The sequence below is a fragment of the Mchenga conophoros genome, linkage group LG9, assembly GCF_057382185.1.
Source record: "Mchenga conophoros isolate Kocher_MC1m ecotype Shallow Benthic linkage group LG9, M_conophoros_male_GT1.1, whole genome shotgun sequence".
In the NCBI taxonomy this organism is placed as follows: Eukaryota; Metazoa; Chordata; class Actinopteri; order Cichliformes; family Cichlidae; genus Mchenga; species Mchenga conophoros.
Window position 1 is genome coordinate 12,426,897 of NC_140534.1, and position 22,884 is coordinate 12,449,780.

General features: G+C 38.2%; 1 protein-coding gene across 2 annotated transcripts in view; it reads left to right on the forward strand.

Annotated features, from left to right (window-relative positions):
• Nucleotides 1–22,884, forward strand: part of col11a1a (collagen, type XI, alpha 1a) — a 69,190-nt gene that overhangs the window by 22,525 nt on the left and 23,781 nt on the right. For both annotated transcript variants that reach the window (XM_085286499.1, XM_085286498.1), the window contains 28 exons: nucleotides 62–136; nucleotides 270–353; nucleotides 1,108–1,164; nucleotides 2,048–2,101; nucleotides 2,207–2,260; nucleotides 3,228–3,281; nucleotides 3,399–3,452; nucleotides 4,303–4,356; nucleotides 4,774–4,818; nucleotides 5,019–5,072; nucleotides 5,167–5,211; nucleotides 5,935–5,988; nucleotides 7,404–7,448; nucleotides 7,957–8,010; nucleotides 9,728–9,772; nucleotides 10,117–10,170; nucleotides 10,285–10,329; nucleotides 11,676–11,729; nucleotides 11,837–11,944; nucleotides 12,017–12,070; nucleotides 12,872–12,925; nucleotides 13,911–13,955; nucleotides 14,132–14,185; nucleotides 14,333–14,377; nucleotides 16,582–16,635; nucleotides 17,233–17,286; nucleotides 20,251–20,304; nucleotides 20,744–20,851. In XM_085286499.1, coding sequence (XP_085142625.1) covers nucleotides 62–136; nucleotides 270–353; nucleotides 1,108–1,164; nucleotides 2,048–2,101; nucleotides 2,207–2,260; nucleotides 3,228–3,281; nucleotides 3,399–3,452; nucleotides 4,303–4,356; nucleotides 4,774–4,818; nucleotides 5,019–5,072; nucleotides 5,167–5,211; nucleotides 5,935–5,988; nucleotides 7,404–7,448; nucleotides 7,957–8,010; nucleotides 9,728–9,772; nucleotides 10,117–10,170; nucleotides 10,285–10,329; nucleotides 11,676–11,729; nucleotides 11,837–11,944; nucleotides 12,017–12,070; nucleotides 12,872–12,925; nucleotides 13,911–13,955; nucleotides 14,132–14,185; nucleotides 14,333–14,377; nucleotides 16,582–16,635; nucleotides 17,233–17,286; nucleotides 20,251–20,304; nucleotides 20,744–20,851 — 1,611 coding nt within the window. The remainder of the gene's footprint in view (nucleotides 1–61; nucleotides 137–269; nucleotides 354–1,107; nucleotides 1,165–2,047; nucleotides 2,102–2,206; nucleotides 2,261–3,227; nucleotides 3,282–3,398; nucleotides 3,453–4,302; nucleotides 4,357–4,773; nucleotides 4,819–5,018; nucleotides 5,073–5,166; nucleotides 5,212–5,934; nucleotides 5,989–7,403; nucleotides 7,449–7,956; nucleotides 8,011–9,727; nucleotides 9,773–10,116; nucleotides 10,171–10,284; nucleotides 10,330–11,675; nucleotides 11,730–11,836; nucleotides 11,945–12,016; nucleotides 12,071–12,871; nucleotides 12,926–13,910; nucleotides 13,956–14,131; nucleotides 14,186–14,332; nucleotides 14,378–16,581; nucleotides 16,636–17,232; nucleotides 17,287–20,250; nucleotides 20,305–20,743; nucleotides 20,852–22,884) is intronic.

The window sequence follows — 22,884 nt, forward strand, 5'->3', positions numbered from 1 at the left end:
TGCCATAATTTGTTTTCAATGTTGATGCTATTAATAATTTTTTGCCTCTTCTGTATCACAGGGTCCTCCTGGACGCCCTGGTCTGCCTGGTGCTGACGGTTTGCCGGGGCCCCCTGGTACCATGCTGATGCTTCCAGTAAGTGCTCATACAGCAGAACTACATTCCATCCAAACTTATCATATATCCATAACCAAGATCATTTTTAGGATATTGCGTAGTGATGACAGAGTGAGCTGAACAAAATGCGCTGTCTGTGTGTGTCCAACAGTTCCGTTTCGGCGGGGATGGTGAGAAGGGTCCAGTGGTGTCGGCCCAAGAAGCCCAGGCGCAGGCGATCCTTTCACAGGCTAGAGTAAGTAGAAACAACATTTTAAAAGCCACAGGGAAACCAAAAGGCTGTGGACAAACCCCTACCCCCTCTTGCTGGCTACATAGAGCTGTAGGGGGAAAGGAGGGGAAGGAAGACAGAGACAGCATTTTGGTGAGGAGGGGTTGTGCTGCATTTTGTTGTCCTTGTGGGGCTAAAAGGAGACATGCCGAGTGGGCTAAAGAGCAACAGCATGAAAAGGCCACTTTGAACAGGTGGACAGGCAGGAGAGACTGTTAAAAATACTTCAGGGGCTCAGCGTCTGTGGGTGGGCTAAGAAACAGGTGTAGTCTTTGCATCTTTGTGGAAGAGGAGATGGGCACTTAGAAAAAGAGACAATTCACTTTAGACCCAATAACTGAACAGGTAAACCGAATAATTGCTAAATCTGATTATTAAATGTTAAAGTCATCACAATGAGACAGCAACTGGAGGATGATAAAGAATGTTTACTGCAGTCCAGATGAGAGGCATCTCAGAATAGGATGTAGTGATCATGTAGTGTGAGCAGCGCCACAACTTTCTTAACCAAGACCAAAAAAAAAAGGATTATTAAGTGCAGACATGCCAGGATACTAGAAAACAGACTATCAAAATATGTAAAATGGGAAGGAAAATTCTGAAAAATGCATAAAGATATGCGTCATGTGCTGTTTATGCAGTTTGCAAAAAGTATTATGAATGTTTTTTTTGCCTCAGTGAAATTTGACCTTGCTCTTGTCTGTGCCCATACCTGCAGCTGGCTATGAGAGGACCCCCTGGGCCAATGGGTTTGACGGGAAGATCGGGGCCAGTGGTGAGTGAGAATTTATCCTGTGGAATTTATGCTGCAACACAGCTCTTCAATCTCTAAATATGTTTATTATTCATAGTTTTGTGTTTATTGTATTCATTAAAGTTGTCATTTACAGCCATTGTATATATCTGGAACAAGTATTCAAGATCAAGTTAATCAAATGCATATTTTTAAAAATGCAGTGTTTTATTAGATTGGATTATAAAATATCTTCTTTTGTTGCTTGTGCATTTTTCTTTGTACTGTTGGTACTAGAAGAAAGTACAATCAAATACAGAGTAGTACGTTTTTTTTGTTGCTCAGTGAAACAGAGGAAAAATACACATGTTAACAGCTGCTTTACATATTGCAACTGGGCAAACTTTTTTTTTCTTGGGCTTGTTGATACAAGATCCACAGCTTATCTCCAGGAAAAGACCCTACAAAAGACTTGCCCAGAGATGAATGCCAGATAAAACACCGATCTATCACTGTACCTGTATGTGTAATCTTAGGCCTCTGGTGCCAGCTAGACCTGGAGCTATCAAGCTAGTCTTGCAAATAAGTTTGAACTCTAACTTGGCACAAAGCGTTTAGAAGCTGATTGTTTGCAGCAAATAAAGATCAGCGTTTAAGCCAGGTGGATATAATCCATGATTCAAAAATCTGATAGGAGTGTCTTGCAGTTTATAATATCATATGTGCCAATTTGTGCTTAAAAATAATCGGTGCAGTGATGTTTATTTTGATGAGCATTGGTATATGGTTTGAGTGCTGTAAAATGTCGCCATCTGCTGTTTTTTTAAAGAACTGTTTTCCATAATCTTTCCTGAAGGAAACTGTGAAAAAAGCTTGAAAAGATGTGTATATATAAGCATGCTTGGTTTGTGTTCTCTTACTTTAGGGTCCACCTGGCATTTCTGGATTGAAAGGTGAAAGTGGAGACCCTGGTCCTCAGGTGAGGGATAAGTTATGACTTAATGAATGAGTGAAAACATTTCACACAAACTGAGAAACAAATAGTGCTGCTGATCACCAAACTGGTCCTCATGTGCTTTTACAGGGTCCTCGTGGCACCCAAGGTCCCCCAGGGCAGCCTGGCAAGGCAGGCAAGCGGGTGAGTGAACTCACTCACCTCCAGCACTCGCACTGCAGTGTTTGTGTGTGTGTGTGTGTGTGCTTGCATGCCTCTGTGTTTGTTGTGTGGTTGTTTGTACTTGTCGTCTCTCCTCAGTAGCTGAGAAGCTTATTTCCACTCCAACAAACAATTGCTTGAGATGTGCTTAAAGGCCTGTGGTCCCTCCAATCCTCGGATCAATGGCTGGGCAGTTAATCTGTCTGAAAATGCCAAAACATTAACACTGACTATGAATGTAGGGTGCAATTAGTGTCACGGTTCAGTCCCTCTGCAGGGCCAAACATCGTGACCTAATTGGATACTAATAAACATAAACCAGTCATTTGCAAGTTAGTAATACAAGCTTAATTAAAATGCAGGACCTTAGCTGATTTTAATGTCACAAAATGTGATTAAATATTGCTTAATTAAATAAACAGTATGCAAGCTAGTTATTTATGGATGCAGTGGATGAAATGTATCTTGCACTGTCATTTCTAACGTTTTCCCTAAAAACTAGTGAGGCAAGGAGGAGATAGAGTTAATAAGAGAAATGTAAGCTGCCCTTCAAAAATGAGTCAAATCTGAAAAATAAACATATTCTTTGGTTTTAATTCATTATTTACTGATTATAACAACCAAACAAATACTCATTTTCTTCATCTATTGGTAAGAATTTGCAAGATCCAGGAAGCCAACTGGTTCACAGGAAGAGTAAATCTAAATGAAAAAAACAAATATTGACATTTTATCTGATGATATAAATAGAACGTAGTCGCTGGTAGTTTTCTACAGAAATGAAAAAGGAGACTGATACTAAAATACAAAATAGAAAAGTGCGTGTTTTTAAAGCAGATATAACAAAAAAAATATTATCTTACTTATCTAGAATCCCATAGTTATGTTCTGAACGTCTCCGTGGTATCAAAATCTGTGTTCATATTTTTAATCTCGCTTCTGTTTTAAGGGTCGTGCTGGAGCTGATGGTGCCCGTGGGATGCCTGGAGAATCAGGTTCTAAGGTACAAATGCTGCTACATAACATTTAAAGTTTATTTCACTAGAAAAGAGCAAATAGTGGAAGTGCTCTTGTCCATATAAAGATTGCTTTTGTAATATTGCGTACTGTTTCCTTACAGGGTGACAGAGGATTTGATGGACTTCCTGGGCTGCCTGGTGAAAAAGGACACAGGGTGAGCATAATATGGCACTTCATACGTTAAATCATGTGCAGTCTGCTCCTTTTGCAGAGCTCTCTGATTTAGAATAGCTGTGAGATTTATCCACTGAGAGTAAATATAAAACAGAGCATCGTTTGCCCGAGAAACAACTCTAGATGTTTTTGAGCAGGTGAACAAAACACTGCTTCCTCGTGTGATAAGTCACAAAACTGGCATTAAAACAAACTCTCTCAGTTATACAGGATTAGCCGTCTTAGATTACAATAATAACCAAAGGTTTGGATATCTTGGATCTCTTTTAGTTGGCTGTAGTGGGTGATGTAGTTTGGAATTTCAGTATCTTTCTAAGATCATGTTGAGTAACATCCTTAAATTTCAGTGTGCTGAGTGAAGAACTGTTATGCCAAGAGGGGAAAATGGATTAACAATTTATAATTTGCTACATGGCTTCCACTAATGTACCTGCATTAATCACGCACTGAAGCTCGGCAATTGGTTTGTACATTGAAAAATTACCAATGAAATCACTGTCGAGTACGACATCCTGCCTGTCACCTGGTTATTCGAAATCTGTGTTATGATGTCGTATTTGTTTCATTCCGAGCAATGGTTTATAGCATCAAAGGTTTGGTATGAAGGCTTTTACAGTATAGTGAGATGCAGCAGGAAGTGAAAACATAATGTGTTTAGTATGCAAGGATGAAGAAACAAAAAAGTAACCAGTGTTTGAAAGGACACTAATGTAGTTTTCAAATTAAAAGCTCCAACTAGAAAATTCTACAAAATAAATAAAAGAACATCATAATGTGAGATATTAACCTCAACCTGTGTGTCTTTCTGATCTCTTTCTTCTTTTTCTTAGGGAGAACCAGGACCAATGGGACCCCCAGGTGCCCCTGGAGAGGATGGACAGAGAGTAAATGCTTCCTCTTTTATCTCACAAATACCTGCACTCAGCTGAGATGCATCACCAACATACTTATTTAGATCAGATGTGCTTCACCAGCTCAGCCCTCAGGCAGCAGCAGCTGGGTTGAGACTGGGAACTGGGAACGAGGGGAGGTTGTGTCTAACCTTTTCTTCTTATGAAACTACCTTAACCAACTCCTGGCTGTTGGTGCATTCAGTTATGTTTGCAGTGGTTTAACATAAGCTGTAACTGATAGAGGATTTTGAGCACCTAAAATTAAAAGTGATGATTACTAATATATAATGCAAGATGCCACTGTTTACTTCCTGGTCTGGTTTATTTGAATTAATATGATAAACGCTAAAAGTTCAGTAAAGATCATTATATTTCATTTTCTCTGATTATGTCTGTTTCTTCCCTCAGGGCGAGGATGGAGAGATTGGGCCTCGAGGATTAGCTGGAGAGAGTGTAAGGCTCCTGGTTTTATTATATCATGCCATCCCAGATCTATGAAATTACAACAAGCTGCAACATGATCTTCCTTAAGTCATTTAAAAAAGCTAACACAAGCATCCAGCAGGGGCAGTAGTGCCCCTCTGACAATTATTCATGAATATTATGACCATAAAACAATTCTCAGTTTACTTGAACTCGTTTGTTCCTCATAGGGTCCAAGAGGTTTGCTGGGACCTCGTGGTCCTCCAGGACCCCCTGGATCACCTGTACGTACTCTGACTTTTACCATGTCCCCATGTAGTATCACTGCCTGCAATTAATATGATCGGTCACGAGTCTTGTTTAATGTGTCCTCTGCAGGGTGTTGCTGGAGTTGATGGTCCTCAAGGTCCAAAAGGAAACATGGTACAAACACAGCTTCCTCATTATTATAGTCACCAACATGTGACCATATCAGCTTTTAGTGCTGCAGATCTTCAGACCCTGGGCTGAACTATACAGATGCTTTTACTCAGTGCGCATTGTTAAAGTTAACTTTTAGGTTGTAGAATGCACAGCTGTGAGATCAAAGGTTCAGTGCTCAGTTGTGAGTCTGCTGTGATCATTATATCTTAAAGATGTGTTAAAAGTTACATTATGTTAAGATAAATATATATAAATAACAACAACTTACAGAAATGTGTTATTAATAAGTTTTGCTGCTTTTGAGAATTAAATGTCCACCAAGAGTATAGCCTCTCTTTCATTTATTTCTGTCCTGGACTCCTAAGTAAACATGCTGCGGTATTTTAGGAAAGAGTGGAATTTTTTGGACTTTGCTTTTGTAACCAAAGTAAAATACATTAAGCTCAGTAAAAAGGCAGCTATATTCCAGATTGGAGTATATGAAGCAGATTGGGAAAAGTAGGCATACCAAAATATTTCAATTAGTTAATTAAACTCTTCTGTAACTTATCCCCTGAGATATCATTGTTTTTTCTTTGTGATCTGGAGAGTAAATAGTCCTGGCGACAGAGCACACCTGTTAACAGTGCCACACTGGGTGTAATTCAACTGCACTGTATTTGTGAGAGTTGCTCCGGGAATAATGTTTCTTGTCTAGTTTTGACAGTCTTCTTTTTTTTTCAGGGACCTCAAGGAGAGCCAGGCCCACCCGGGCAGCAGGGAATCCCTGGGACACAGGTGAACGAATCAATCACGAGGTGTCATCACTGCACCTGAAACAAGCAAAGACAAGTGCAGTGCAGGGATATTTTCCATGGACTTATCTTAGGAGAAAAACTATTTGTTTGGTTTGGTTTTCATTGTCTTTGTGTTGGTTTAATTCCTGCAAAGCTTCTACAACTGTTGCTTCAAGCTGACACACACCCACACATACACACACATAAATATATAAGCACATATCAGATAGTGTTATGTTGTGCTTCAGTGGAAAACATTATGAGGTCAAAGAAAAGTGTGAGGCAGAATTCATAAGGACCTAGGAAAAGAGAAGTGCAGCGGTCAGAGAATCTCAGACAGCTTAATAATGTGGCAGCGGATGTTGTTGATGTGGTGAAACAGTGTCTCAAAGATGGACTACACAAAATACATCTTAGATGCCTCATGCAGTGTTACTGTGCTGTTACATGCAGGTCTTATGAAAGAGAGAAATCAGTGAAAAATATCACTTTGTTACAAAGGACGGAATTCGGACTCATCATTAAATACAAATAACGTTCACCGGAGAGGTCACCTCTCATTGAAGGTTCAAATTTTATCAGCACGTTTTGGCATCAAATAGAAACGGCACTACTAATGAACATTTAGCTGTCACATGTCAGTGATGCTCATTGCAGTTAATGATGTTCATGTATTATGTCGCTATGAATAATGGGAGGGCATTATCTCCTTTCACTTCATAAAAGGATTGGTCTAGTCTATCTACTGCTGAAGGAGGGGATGAAAGAATCACTGGAGCACCTTTCCTTAGTCATTAGAAAATTCATCCAGTTTTTATTAAGGGTTATTATGGCTGCCACTAAGAGAGATTCTGTGTCACTTCCCTCTGTTAGGATTCTTCCTAAGCAAGTTTGACAGTTTGCTTGTAGCCTCTGTATACACTGAGCATTGGTTTAAAAAATGACACACAAGTGGGGAAAAGGGCACATGGGCCGACTGTCAGGCATAGAAGGCAAAGGAGCAAAGGTGGGAAGTAAAAATACAAGACAAATGGGAAGACGAACTTTCACAGTACAACGGAAAGTAACCAAAAGATAAATAACTAATGCTGAAAGACATGAAGACAAAAGCATGGGAAACAAGGACAGAAACACAACCAAACCAACAAATATAAAGGGCAATGGCAGGTAGGGACTCAGAAATGCATATATGGGAGCACATAAACAAATATTTAAGGATTTGCAAGAATGCTAAGGACCAATATACCCCACTTAGAAAGAACAAGCACACTTAAACACACAGGCTTAACATTTCTTTACCAGCTAAACTATTTACAGCTCCAACAAATGCTTCAGTTTATCCAGCTTGCGCATGTGTTTGAGCATGCCTGTTGTTGCTATATCGACTCTCATCTCTATCTGTCTCTTGTTTTGCAGGGTCTTCCTGGTCCTCAAGGCTCCATTGGACCACCTGGAGAAAAAGTGTGTTTATTTCTGTCTTCATTATTTGAAAGCTTATTATTAAAGCATTACGGTTTGTACCTGGTGAATGAAATGTTTGTTGGTACAAAAAAATGTAGTCTTGTGCGAGGAATTATTAAGTTGCCGAATCAGTAAACTGTATTTGATATAAGATATAAAGACCCATGATTTGATGTAACTTTTGCATTATTTGGCAAAATAAGGCAAATTTGGTATCTGCAGGTTAGCAAGATTCATGCTAAGTATGCTATGTACTGCATGCTTCTTTGTCATGTCTCTTTGTTAAGGAAGCTTAGTTGCATTTATCTAACTACAATTTAAAATTTAAATTCAGTTTATTTATTTTTTGTTTATGATAGAATTTCTTTTTCCTTGAGTTTTCTTTCATCAAAACTAAGAATCTATGCTAAAGTCAAAAAGTTGCATTTAGCTTATTTGAACCTGCACGTGACCTTCATAAGAATCCTGGACGTTTTTTTAAATCTGTCTTTTTCTTTTCCTCATGCAGGGACCTCAGGGCAGGTCGGGGTTGCCTGGATTACCTGGAGCTGATGGGCCCCCTGTGAGTGCTCTTGTGACCTAAACACATGCATACTGTATATCAATATTACATACATACATATCCCACAAAAAAGATAATCTAACACCACTTTACTCATTTAATATTCACTAAAATTGTGGGTGCTATTTTTTACTTTTTATTTTGTACTAGTATTAGTAGTAGTTTAGTACTGCCGTTTAAATATGGGGAAATTGTGCACTTTTATATAACCACCAAGTTCAAAGATAGCTGCACAGCTAATGTACTTACGAGATCATTGAGGATTAGCGAAACAATAGACATGCAAAGTTTAGTTTGTGGACAATCCACTTTGAGAGCCTTTCCTTTATTTGTTTTGCAAAAATAAAGGGAAGTTTTAGTTCCCATAGATTAAGAATTTAACTATGGGTGCTGAGTAGATGAAATGGACATTTTGCTAAAAATTGTTCTTAAGTATGCAAACAAAAAGTGCAGTCATTAATAAAAAATCAAACCAAAACCCAAGTTAAATTAGTTACATGCTTCCCCTTAAAAGTCAGGAACCATGTCTGGAACATTGTAAAATTGTGGTGGCCATAACTCACACAGATTGAAAATTTACATGTGGAGGTGGTTTTGAGAATATTCGTCTCACACGTCTCACCTGCAAGTTATCAGAAGTTGTGAAAGCAGAAAAAATAAAAAGCTTATAGCGTAAAATAAGAACCATTCATTCAAATGACCTGAAACAACAGTATTCTCTATTGAATCCTCTGCATAAACCCACCAAGTGGAAAGTAGATTGCTAAGAAAACAGACAGCGCACACACAGATGCACACATATACAGTGACTCCTTGACTTATTTGTGTTATACCTTCAGTCTGTTGGTAATGATTTTTGGAAATGGCCCGATTTTTTGTTTGTTTGTTTTTCTTGAAATATCTCATATGCATTTGAGACTATAAATGAAGTTGTTGTGCAAGCTATGTGCTTCAAAAACTGCACATGGACAATATTTTGATTTTTATTTAATCCTTTTTGTGCAACATGGCAGAACTGTACCTCAGACATCTCTCGTGGCATTTTCCATCACCAGAAATTTGATAAATAGCCTACGGGATTTGTTATTTCGACCCGTAGTTGTTCATGTCATACCTCCTTCACTGCCCTTACTTGGAGAGGTGTGTAAGTTCAACAGGCAGACAGCCTTAGCTGGCCTCAGGCGCCAGAGCCTGGTGATTTACAGCCCTCTACCTCAATGTCACACTTCAGATCGGGATGTCAGAGGCCAAAGGATCCATTATGTTTGTGGGCAACCTGTCTGTCTGTACGATAAACCTTACTTCATCAGTGGCCATCACACAAATATCTAATTTAATATTATTACTAGAAAAACTTGTACTTGTAGTATATCTGCTAACATACTATGCTATTGTTTGCAAAAAAGCACCATAGAGCACACAAGTTTACCCTTATAATTAATGCAGCATTGTGTGAATGCACTACAATTCAGCTTTGCTCTGAAATAGTAACTCTTTTGTTGGTTTGCCATGTGTTTGAAGGACAACACAAAAGCTAGAAATTGATCTTAATATGAATTCAGAAAGAAACGCTGGGGTTCTTTTTTGTGAAGTTGCTTCAACATCATAAACGGTTGCATCACGTAGCTCAGTGACACACATTAGGTCACAGCATTCACTAAGTTCAATAGTTTTGCAAGTTTTAACCATGTTGTGATGTCTTTGTTTTGTTTTGCAGGGTCATCCTGGTAAGGAGGGGCCACCTGGAGAGAAAGGAGCCCAAGTAGGTGTTTTGAAGTCACAGAATTTTATCTTATTTTTATTTATTTTTTTATTTTTTTCATTTGTTCATTTATTCATTCATTCACTTTTTAATTGTTATTCATATTCAGATCACATAACCTTTTGTTAACTGAGCTTATGTTGTGCCAGTATTTAATATTACAGTTTAGCTTGGTTCAATAATTGACCAACACTGATTGTTTACGATGCAATTGTAATGGCGAACCATCTTAAATTGACACTAATCGGGTATTTAAATATGTAATTACAAGTTATTATTAATGCCATCTGCATTTATCTGCTAAGCGTTAGCCCCAGTAATCATAAACTCTTTCTTTGCTCCAGGGTCCATCAGGCCCACAGGGTCCCATTGGTTATCCTGGGCCTCGTGGTGTTAAGGTATGATGTTTGATGAGGCAAATTTGATTGTCCAAACGCTTTTTATTATTCTACAGGAGTTTGTCCTGCTAGACATCATTGTCATCATTCTAATCTCTGGCTTCTGTCCTACAGGGTGCAGATGGTGTCCGTGGTCTCAAGGGATCAAAGGGAGAGAAGGTATATATGTCTTTTTAAAATATATATATTATTTTACACAATTTTTTTATATAAAATATAAACAAAAATAGCTTAATAATTATACATAATGTATTGCTAAAGTCAAAGTAAAGAACCAAATGGGAGTCAGTTCAATGGGATAACTCCCTTGGTTTCTGTTAAGGAAGTTGGCATAGTGAATTGCAGACTGTCAGTCTAAACTTCATCTTGTGATAAAACTGAAGGCATCAAAAATAATGTTTGGGAACAGCTAGTAGATAGTTGAACGTCACAGGCAGGACCTTTCCAACAGTGGCTGTTTACCAGCACTCCCAGCTTTGGTTTGAGTCCTTTGAGCTGGAGTGGACAGCTGCTGGAGCCTGAATGTAGAGGTCAGTCGATAGCCTTCTTCAGCAAAGACGGAGACTTTCTTAAAGTGACCCTCGATCCACTGTTGAATGTAAAGCTGTCATGCTCTAGAATATTTTTGAAAGCCCACTACAATCAACTCCAAGCAGTTTCTGAAGTGTTGAACTGTGCATGTATCCATGTAGAATTTAAACTAATATTTTTTATATATAGATAGGCATAACTTTTATTCAAGATCAATACAGCTGTGTCACTGTAAAAAAAATCCATTATCTGACTGAGAGATGTTGTTCTTACTACAATGACAGGTATTCATATCATTTTTTATTGAATTATTTATAGCAAGAGATCCAAAAGCCAAAACCTCGAGGAGAAAGCGTTTGTTATGAATAAAGGATGTGCTTTTCTTGAGGTGTGTGCGTGTGGTCTTTGCGATGCGAGTTGGTGGCAACAGACGTGCTCAGTACTGCATTATGCATCAGAGAGTTGAAAACATTGACAAGTGAAAGTTTCAAAGAAAAGAGTAATAAGTTTGGATGAACTCAATCGTGTCCTTCAGTCCATTTATTCACAAAGTCAATAAACCCGAGCATCATTCGGTGTATTGTAGATATACTGAGTGTCTTGTGTCTTTAAAACTAGAGCAAATTATATAATGTTTTCTAATTTGGTACATCGGTATATAAACAGTCACAAATAAAAGTGAATGGGCACTGCTGCAAATGTAGAGGATGAAAATGTCAACAGCTTTACGTTTCCATGCAGGTGCTATTCCACTATCTGACCAGCAGATAGCACTGTCAATCCTGTGATTTACACAGTGAACCTAAGAAGGCTGAAGCTTTAAAAGATTTTCAAAAAATAACTTTTAAAAAAAAGTTTCAGGGAGTTTCTTAGAAAAAATAATCAATTTCAGACAGTTAAACAATGCTTTTAGCAAGAATATAGTAAATTAACCCCAAAAATGCCAGAAAATTCACTAACTTCTCTCATTTCAGGGTGAGGACGGTTTCCCGGGTTTCAAGGGGGACATGGGAATCAAAGGAGACCGGGTGAGGAGCTTGACTGAAATAAAAACACTGATGACTCAACATTTAGTTGAATCTTTACTATTTGGATGGAAAATTAAGATATGTTGTTATATATTTGTTGATTGTAGGGTGAAATTGGTTTGATTGGGTCCCGTGGAGAGGATGGTCCTGAGGGTCCTAAAGGCAGAGCTGGGCCCCCTGGTGAATCTGGTCCTCTTGGTCTTGCTGGAGAAAAGGTAACATAGCTCTGACTGCAGTTGTGCTAAAATTGTATTCCTGTGCTTACTTGTGGTGTTAATGTCTCTCAGGGTAAACTGGGTGTCCCAGGATTGCCAGGTTATCCTGGAAGACAAGGACCTAAGGTACGTTTGTAAAAATCAAGTTTTTTTGTTGGTGTTTTTCTTGGATAATAATAGATAACAAATATTAAATGGTGGTTTACTTTGTTGGCTGTGGTACTTCAAGTCATCGGGTTTGCCAGGTTACTCGGAAATAACGCAGCTGACAAACATCCCATATTATAGCACGCTGGTTATTTTTATTTTTTTTAGTTATTTTTCAAAAAAATATTTTAAAAAAATTGGCATCACTTTTTAATAAGGTGTCACTAACAAGGCTATAATTCCCTAAATGAGTAAACAACACAGCTTTATTTTGGCAGTGCAAAATTTTAGTGTTATTGCTTTACGGAGGTAAAGTTTGCCATGGATTCAATTTTTGTTGAATGTCCCCAATGCAACATTTGAGGCTCTGCAGAATAGGTAAGCTTTTTAAAAAAAAATCCCCCTGTTCACAGTATGATTACAGAAAATGTCACTTTGTCTCGTGTTTAAAGATATTTTGTGCCATGTTGTAAAGTTTCCCTCTTCTTGTTTCAGTGTGTCAATTATTTTATATGGACTGAGAAAATGTTCTTTAACAAGAAGTATAGTGCAGTATAGATAAGGAACAGCTTTTTTTAACCCCCTTATGTTTCAAACTCTAGATTCAGGCTATTTGACAGGAGCGTGGGGTTAACAGTGTAAAAGTAACTGAAGATGACATGCAACAGCAGTGCAGATAAATACAGGATGAGCTTTAATTATTATGCATGTGCTGACCCTCACAGCTTCTCTTGTGTTTCTGTACTTTCCCTCCACGACATATCTACCTCCTGTCGACAGGGCTCAAGCGGTTTCCCTGGATTCCCCGGAGCCAATGGCGAGAAAGGAGGCAGGGTAAGAAAACACATGCATTAAGTTTTTGTGTATGAAAATCACCACGACATCACGGTCCAGCACAAAAGAAAATTGATTCCCATTACAAAGCATCTGCACGGTGACTCGGCACAAAAATAAATAAATAAATGAATAACAGCAGCGAAATCAATGTCAGGGAGAGAACAAAAGGTGCGGAAACAATTGTGCTTTCATTGAGCCCATGGCCTCATTTCTTGGCTTCAAAAAGAGTTGCACTCACGCAGTTTTGGAGAGTTGCTGAGATGCTGTTTGAGTTTTCATATTTGCACGTTCACCACTGACGTGTGCAGTAAGCCAGATATCCCCAGCTCAACACCATTCGTTTTATTAAAGGTGGAGGTAGTGGGAGAGAGTATTAGTTTGAAATCCACTTTAATATAAAGATTATTAAAAGTATAAAAAGTTATTAAATAAATTGGCTTAAAAATCTTTTATTAAGTGGATACTTTAAACTGTATTATTTGACCAAAGCCAGGTCCATCTAACAGCTTTATTTGGCACACAGAGGTTATTTTGTGAAATAAAGCAATCCAGCCAAAGTCAAAATTTCTCTTCTAATGTGAGAAGCCAAATAGTTACTTAAAAATTCTTTGCTTTCAATGAACATAACTCCTGTACTCTTTATTTATATTTCCATATGAGCCGTTTACATTTATTAATGGGATCACAGTTTAAATTCAAGGTTTTCTTAGTAGGCCCATACAGGTAAATGACATTGCACTGTGTCCTGTAATTACAAATTATTGTTTATTTATCAGTTAAAAGGAAATAATGAGTCACTACAGTGTGTTCCCTGCTTGAACAGGGAACACACTGTTCTCTGGTTGTTGCTCGATGTAGAAGAGATGCTTTGTGTGGAACACATGTTAATGGGGTTTCATATGTTAAGTGGATTAATGCTGGATGAGGACAGACGAGCAGAATCTGTGCTTAAGCCTTTTTTAATTTTTTTGTTACCTAACAGGGCACTGCTGGCAAATCTGGTCCGCGAGGACAAAGAGGTCCGACGGTAGGTCCTGTTCACGCCATATTTTTTGTGATTAATGGGCTATTAGTGTAAACATTGTTGAATCGTTTAAATTATTCTTCCAGTCAAATTATGTGCATATATTATAGCTGTTGAACTAGACTGTTGTTGCCATAAAGTCGTGTGCTTAACATGACTTTGTCTCTCTCTCTCTTTAGGGTCCCAGGGGCGCTCGAGGAGCCAGAGGTCCAACAGGAAAACCTGGACCCAAGGTCCTGATGCTATAGCCGTTACAACAAAACACTACTCACAAAGAGTCAAGACTTTTCAATTAAATTGCTACTTTGTCACATAATTAAATAGAGCTGCTTTTTTTTTTTTTATTTGAGCTGATGATGATTTGTTTTTGTGTGCTGAAGGGCACAGCAGGCAACGACGGTCCTCCTGGCCCACCTGGTGAGAGAGTAAGTCCAACACACTGAGCCTGCAGTAGCTGTTATGCATTTTAAAAGCACACAAGGTTTAGGTCCATACCAGTTTGTTTTTGTTGTCCTTGCATTAGAAATATACTTGTAATTGTTGGTATTAGGTCTATCTCATCAAACTGGATTCTAAGCATTAAAGATAAATAGTAAGAAAAGATGCTAACCTATATGCTTTTTTTCTTCCCAGTAGATCTCTAGCATCTACTAAAATGATGGCTGTGCCTTACTTTTACTTTTCTAGTTCAACAGGAGGATAAATAATAATTAAGAAATTAGTTAATCAATCGATAAATCGTTTGTTTCATTTTTAATGAGGGGTAATTCAGGCATCATATAATATTATAATAAGACTTCTGTTCTATACGTTGTTGTCAGCTGGGATTTTGCCTTAATGCTATATCACTGTTCCTACAGACAGCAGCATTTTTGTTTTGTGTTTTTTCACCCTATCACTTGGCTCCCAGCATTGCAATAAAGTAAATTGCTCCTTTGCTGCATTTCAAACTGACACTCCGAAAGGAAAGGAGGAAAGAAAGGAAAGAAAGCGCTTCAAAACTAGATGTTTAGTGCTGGGTGGCTTACTCAGCAAAACAAAGGAAAGGAAACAGTGTGCAGTTGCTGCACAAAAAGAGATTCCCAGCAGTGACACCTTATTTAATAACTTTCATTAGATTTTGTTAGGTTTCTAGTGCCGTTTTAGTGGAATTTGATTTTGTTGTGTATCAAAGAAATGAGAAACATTGGCTTGATTTAGTGAAGGCCTGAAAGAAGGAAGGCTGTTAAGCACCTGCAGCAAATGCTCTGTTTCCATTAGCATTTACCTACCAGCACTATTTGTACTGACACAGTGTGATGAATTTTAGTTGATCGGGAAAACTGAGCCTCTTTCCTGAAAGTTGAAAGTTGGTAACAACAGAAATGAAATAATGGCACATGTTGCTCCTACTTGTCCTCGGCTAGGTACAGGGATTTCATCATTAATCAGTCATAAAATCGTTTTTTCAGTCTCAAAGGTAAATGTTTATCATAGATATGCTTTCACAGACTTAAAGTTTTCTTTTTTACTGATCTAATACAGTAATGACACAGTGATTGAAGCAGATATTAATGGACTGCTGTCAACAGTTCTTTGATATTTAAGCTATCTGAGATGTAGTGTCATGAACTCTGTAACAGTATGAACATCCTCTTTTGTTAAACTCCTATGAACATGGACAAGTGAGGTGAAATAAATTTGAATCTGATGAATAAGGATGATTAAAAGATAACCTTAAATGATGGAGTCAGCTTTGAAGCTTTTATTAGACTGCAGAACATTAAACTTGTATTAGATGTTTCATCGATTTATGTTTAATCTCCTTAAATAAGACACTTGTTACCTCAATAATGTAAAGTAACTGAAATACTTCTTTAGCATATTTGACTCTACAGACTCGGATACACAACCCCACAATATGAATGTCTCTATTTGTAACATTGTGGGTGGCCAAGACACTTTTCACCCCTTAAGTAATTAAGATACTATTTGTATAACAGCTTTTAGTCATTACCCTGATTTTTTTAACATGCAGTTTAGCTTTCAGCTGGTTTCAACCCCTCATTAATTATATAAGCTGAGGTCCCCCTGGTCTTTTCTACAACAATGAAAAGTAATATATTAGGATACAACAAAGTTTATTTGGAGTTAATGTTTATGTTGATGAACTTGGAGAATTCAAAAGGTATTTTTGGCTTATTATTATTGCCATGATTATAATCCTCCCTGTGATGTTGTCTGCTTGATTTAGTCAGATCAGATAGGGACTTTTTTTGAAGTTATCTTTATAACAATATAATATTGGATTTCAAAAAAATATCCATGCTACTGAAATTTTAAGGTTAGCTGGACAAATAAATCATTGCAAAGAAAAACTCCAGATACACTTTTACTCTCACTACTTTTCTGTGTGGTTAGAAAGTGAGGCGAGTCTTACCAGTAGTCACATCATATCATTTATGACCTGAGGCACAGTTACTCACCTCAGGGTGAGGCTAGTTTTTCAATTCGAAAAGCTCCACTTCTCCAACCTTGTTTCGAAATTAGCCATAAGCAATCCCAGAGCCTGACACTTTTTCACTTTTAGGTTTTGTTTTGCCTTTTTGCATAATGTCATAACCTTAATTTGACCGTGTGTTGATTGCAGGGACCTCAAGGACCACAGGGACCAGTAGGTTTCCCTGGACCAAAAGGCCCCCCTGTAAGTATTTCTCCATCCTTGGAACAGAAGAAAGCCACTTGGCCTCTCAGACTAAAAAAGCATCTACACTGAGGCTTTGTGGTTTTGCAAGGCTCTGTGTCTAATCTCTTACTTTATTTACCCTTCCTCGGTGTTGCAATAGCAAAATAGCCTGTTTTCAAACATTAGAAGTCACAATTGATTCAATTTGAAGAATTCATAGGGTGTAGTAATACATAGCAATATCCCTAATTCTGTTCAGAGGTCATTACTCTAACTGTTATTGAAGCGGAGCTCATTTTCTCACTACCCAGTCAAGGCAGGAGACAAGTGGTAATTTCCACCTATTGATTCCGGTTACATTCATAGCTGGCTCTCACGTCTCAGCCCGTAACGATGTTTATTTCACACAAAAATAAACAAAAAAACTCTAGCCCTGAGCCTATTTTCATGCCATTCAACTACTTCGAGATATTCAAGGGTTTTTCCTTTCTCAATATTATGTTTACACTGCCCACAAACCATTTGCACAAAATTGTAGTAATAAAACTTGTTGCTTAGAAAAAAAACTTTGAATGAAAAAACTGGTGAATGTATGTCTTGTTTTCTACCTGACAGGGACCACCTGGCAAGGATGGGCTGCCCGGACACCCTGGCCAGCGCGGAGAAACAGTGAGTAATTGCAATATCTTGTATGAACGTTACAGACCTCACGTTGAACTTAAACCCAGCATGATCTAAGAATTATACATATTGGCTTTTTTTTAGCTTTCTACATTTAAACTACTTCAAAACAAGACTTATTATTATATTATTATACATAAGCATATGTATAGTGCTTTCATATGCAGTAGATAACGATGAAATCGTTGGCACAACATCTCAGTGGGATGCCAGAGGTGCAGACCCATTTCGTAAAGCAAACTCTAAAAGAGAAAGCCCTTGTGAATACTGCCTGAGTCTGCTGCTCAGCTGGTCTTTATTCACACAGACAGAATACACACAGACACCGTCGAGGTAAAGCCATCCACTTCTGATGGAGTTTCTATCTTATTGTTACTTTGGCATATTTGCAAATATCCAATGAATAGATGCTAAGCCTTGACTGTTTAGTTCCACTAAGGTTTACTTGTGTATCACTGCCTACTGTCTAACAATAACACCTTACAGATAACTAAGCCAGCATAATATTTGTTGCAGCAGGATAAAACAGTTTGTTGCTTTTTTATTTGTATTGTTTGTTTATTGTTCCAAAATGTGCATGAGCTAAATGAAAAATGGCTGAATTGGTACATAGATAACAACAATAAAAAAACAAAGCGGAGTAAGATTCGATCAAATGAAGTTAGAATCCCCCGCTTTTCGATTCCTCTGCGCTTGGTATGCATCAGTGCACCATGGTTTGACGAGGCTCGGAGGACAATGATTCTACTAAAAGCTTGACTTTGCCTTTATCAAAGCTTCCTTTTCCATCTGCCTCTTTCCCTTAGATAATATAATACAACACACACAAGTGCTTCCCTGCCTTTTCTGTAATTCAGGCCCCAATAGTAGTCTTCATTAAGGTGTTTATGTGCTGATGAGTGGGCTCCAAACAACAATAAAGATGCTCATAGATGCACATCATCAGAAATGCAAGTTACATTTAAGTAAGTGCAAATAAAGATTTGAGCCGGTGTCTCTAAGCCGATGCTGCAGCAGCCTGGCTTGAGGGCTTCCTTTAAAAAAGACATCATCATAAATCACAGCACATAGTGATCAATAGGCCTGGAGTCATAAGTCTTTCAGTACTGACTTTGTAAGAAGTTTGCATTTGAAACTTTGTTTAGTTATAGGATAATAAGTTGCAAATCAAATGTGCTGCGATTGTAATACCTCAGTGTGTACAGGTTATAGAAAAGGCCAGAGAATGAGGGATCCAATAGAAAAAGCTGATTTCATCTAACGCTCCTCTTGTGCTGATCCTGGGGTTGTACTTGTTTGCTTCTCAGTAACTCTCAGGAAGCTTAATTAAGCTGTACACTGTTCACTGTCTACAAGTGTGTAGCCTTATTACAGCTGTGATACAGGTAGAAGATACCATTCTTTATCTGCTTGTATCAGTACACTTAATAGTGTGTTTTAAGAAAACTGTTTAATTAGTATTTCAGGAATATACTGGAGTGCACTTGGACTCTGGTCAATGTGGATTGGATTGTTCCTCTCCCTGAAGACAGAAGTTCATCGGATTTGCACTGCACTGTCGGATTCAATGCTCGGGAATTCTGAACTTGGATCTTTTTTGGCACGTCCTGTTTTGCTGTTTAAATGTGCTTAAACGTATCCACAGGGAGTACTTCAATGCAAATCAGCCATATGCTGTGAATGTAAACTTAAAAGTTAACTACAACTAACTGGTCTGTATTCTCCCAGAGAACATATAACTTAATGGTGACTTGTACACTTAACGCTGTATGCAGTAGTAGTAGAGCAGCTACACTATTATACTGCTGGCTTTGAAGTTGGCTAGTTACACATTGATACACAACATGACAGGAGTTTTATGTCACCTCAATGACATAAAGTCAGTATTTTATTAAAGATTTCAAATTAAATTCAAGAAAAACCCCAACAATCAGATGAGTTGGTGCTTGCTCAAGGGACCATAGGAGGTCCCTTTTAACAGAAAGAAACCTTTATCGGAATCAGGCTCAGGGAGGGGCAGCTATCTGCTCTGACCAGTAGGGGTGAGGGGAGGAAGACAGGACAATAGATACACTGTGGAAGAGAGCCAGAGATTAATAATAACTAATGATTAAATGCAGCGTATATAACTAAGGGATGTTTAAGGGTAACTATATGCAAAATCGAAAAGGGAAAGTTTGAAGCCTAATCTTAAAAGTGCAGGGTGTGGCTGTCTCCTAAGTCCAGACTAGGAGCTGGTTCCACAGAAGAGGGGCATGAAAGTTGAAGGCTTTTATATACACTATGAACCATGAGTTAGCCTGCAGTCTAAGAGTGACGTGTTCTGTTAGCGACCAAAGCCCAGTGTAAGAAGAAGGACAGGACTTAGAAGCCAAAATGTTCATAATTTTGCACATTTTTATTCCTCATGTAGAAATCCATCACTCTCATAGCAAACAAATGAAAATGTCATGTCAAATCTGTTGTCTGTTGTTGTGTTATTTTCAAATCTTAATTACAGCATCCAAGTACAGGTACCCCACTTTATTGTCTGAGTGTCTTTATTGCCTGGTTTGGTTTAAAGAAGAGGCGTATGTTGTGTGACCCTTCCTTTTCATGTCTACTTTGGACTGCAAGCAAAAAAAGCTGTAAAGCTTATTGCATAGACTTAATGTCCACATAGACATTAAGATATACAACATATTAAACAACTGTACATATAACTCTAGTTATTTACTACCCTGCACTGTATTGCAAAACAATATATCCTTGACTGTAGATAGAAGCTGAAAAACTCTTGTTCCAGAATCAAGGAAACGTCAGACCCAAACATATAGTAAATCCCTGCTCATCATCATAAATAATATCACAGTAATTGCTGCACATGGGCTTGAATAGATACGATTTATGTCTCCAATGCTGCTGTAACTTGTATAAATAAGGTTTCATACTCTCTCTCTTTTCTTTTTTCAGGGTTTCCAAGGAAAGACCGGTCCTCCAGGACCAGGAGGTGTTGTTGGGCCCCAGGTAAGAGGAGATATACAGAAGAGGCAAATACATATATTACTAAACAAACAGCAAAGCAGAAGGTGATATAAAGTAAGTGCTGTATTCGCAGTGCTGTGGATCAAATTCTTCTATTTTACAATTTTATTCCAACAAGAAGTACTGTGGGCAATTAAAAGAAAACACATAATTGCTCATATACAGTAGATAGGTCATCATTTACTCAGTTGGATCTTGGACACCTACTGGCTTTGAGCTCTACTGTACTGGCGTAAATTATAAGTGAAAACTGATAAGCTTTATTTATATGGCACATTTTAAAGAAGGTTACGAAAATAGAAAAGTTAAAAAACAGCTGTGAAATTCAACCTTTCATTACTTATTTTCTAAATGTAACTTACTGATTTGTGGTCATTTTCATACGTTGACCTGTAAATCCAAATGCGTGATAACATCTTAGGGACCCACAGGAGAAACTGGTCCCGTCGGTGAGAGAGGCCACCCTGGACCTCCTGGCCCACCTGGAGAGCAGGGTCTTCCAGGTGCTGCTGGCAAAGAGGGAGCCAAGGTATGCATATTGGATTCCCTTTAATTTTACTTTTCCAATTTATTTTAGATATAGTATAATAGCAAACTATGCTTTTCTAGCAGCTAACACTTTTACACACTAACCTTCTGAAAACACTCAAAAACAAACAAGAAAAGTGGCCTTGGCTTTTCTTGTAAACTGAAGAAGAGGATGCTCATGACATTGATAGGAAGTTCAAGAGGGTATAAACGGGCTGCAAATTAAACCTACACATTGTTCTACATGATTTGATTTTGCAGACTGAGCCAGCTGTCCTCATAAACACTTATACTTTTGGGGGGCATACAATGCTTGATAGATTACATATTCCTTTGATAACAGTGTGGGATGTGTTTCGCAGCAATCACCCGACTATCACCATTGCTCTCTATGCTAGACAGTGCAAAATTGAAGGAAGTGACTGCTGAAGATACAGAGGATGAGATTTGAGCAGTGTCTGGCTACGTTCTCTCACTGGGCCTCCCTGCTCGAGAAGTGAGTTCCCATTAGGAGCAGACAGCAGGCATTTTGTAGACGTATGGGCTGCTCTTAACCAACCCCCTGATTCCTAGGGCCACTCAGCATACCCTGCTCCTCAACCCCCACAACCCTCAAATCCTCATGTGTTTTTCTTTCATTTTCTTCCTGTCTTCCCCAAGCAGACAGTTTAATCAAGTCTGTCGGCTAACTCCAAACCCTGTGCCAGTCAGGTCTACTCCGTTCAGACCTGCGCATCAGTATGCCAGGGACACTTTGAAGAGACCTTGGCAGCAGAGCCCAAATCCTCTTATACCTCTCAAGCCTACTCTTCTCTGCCTCCCTGTTTGCAGATAAAGTCAGCCTGCCAGCACTAAAGAAGAGAAGACGAAGCCAGAAGTTACTTTTTCTGAAGTCAAATGTCCTTGTTTTAGAGTTGCACCATATAAAAGAAAAAGAAAAACAAACAAACCAGAATAAAAATCTGTACTCAGTGAGGATGCAGTACAAAGTTTTTTTTTCTTGTAGGCAGAACACAAAAGAACTTCTGAAGGAGATGTCTTATGTTAGGGAAGGGTTGAGTTTGTGCAACCCTTCCCTAACATAAGACAGAAGGATGTGAACTTTGTGTTTTTTTCTCTGTTTTTTGGGTTTTTGTTTTGCTTCATTGCAGCAAGAAACTGGCTGCTGGAGTGGAGCACTCTTGATTTTTGATTTTCTTTTTAAAATCTGACTGAAGTCTTTATGTTTCATATTGTGCCTGATGATGCAAAAGCAATACTGCATTGGTATTAAGAGTTATTTATTGACTGTGTAATGACAGTACTAATGAATCCACAGGAAACATGTGTCTGTAAAACTAATTGCATCTAATAGCTCATGATGGCTGTCAGTTTTGAAACAGGTTCACTCCTGTCCCTGCCGGGGAGTTCAGAGGCATTAGTACACATATTTGCTCATTTTCCCAGTACTATGTATCTCTCCCTCTCTCTCTCTCTACCTCCTGCTACTCAGCAGCCAGCACTGCAGTATAGTCCTTTTTTAAATACATAAATGGCTGCAATGCATATTCCACCAGTGGGATGAGAATCATTAAGTGACTTGGTCATTTCATAAGTTTCTCAATTTCAAGGTTTTCTTTGTAGTGCAACTAAAAATCCTTTGGTTTTTTTTTCACATGTGTTGCATCTCCAAACCCATACTAACATCATCAGTTCCTATGCAGTAAAGTTACGTTAGCAGTTGTTATGTAGATGATGTCGTTTTGTGTAAAAATCTCTCTATATATATCAAACATACCAAAACAGTAGTTGTAAGTCTTTTTTATTACAAGGACATACTCCTGCAGTAAAGAATGAAGACCTTTTCAGACTGAGACTATACGAAGAGTGAAGCTATTCAATACTTTTCTATGGAAAGTGAGCTTTTGTTATTCAGCAACAGTGCCTGAATTAATCTTTGTGAATGGTGACAGATGATTCATCTTTTATAACAGTCTTAATGTAAAGAATTAGTATGGTACAGGAAAGTTTCAAATGACACATTTGTAGTTATAC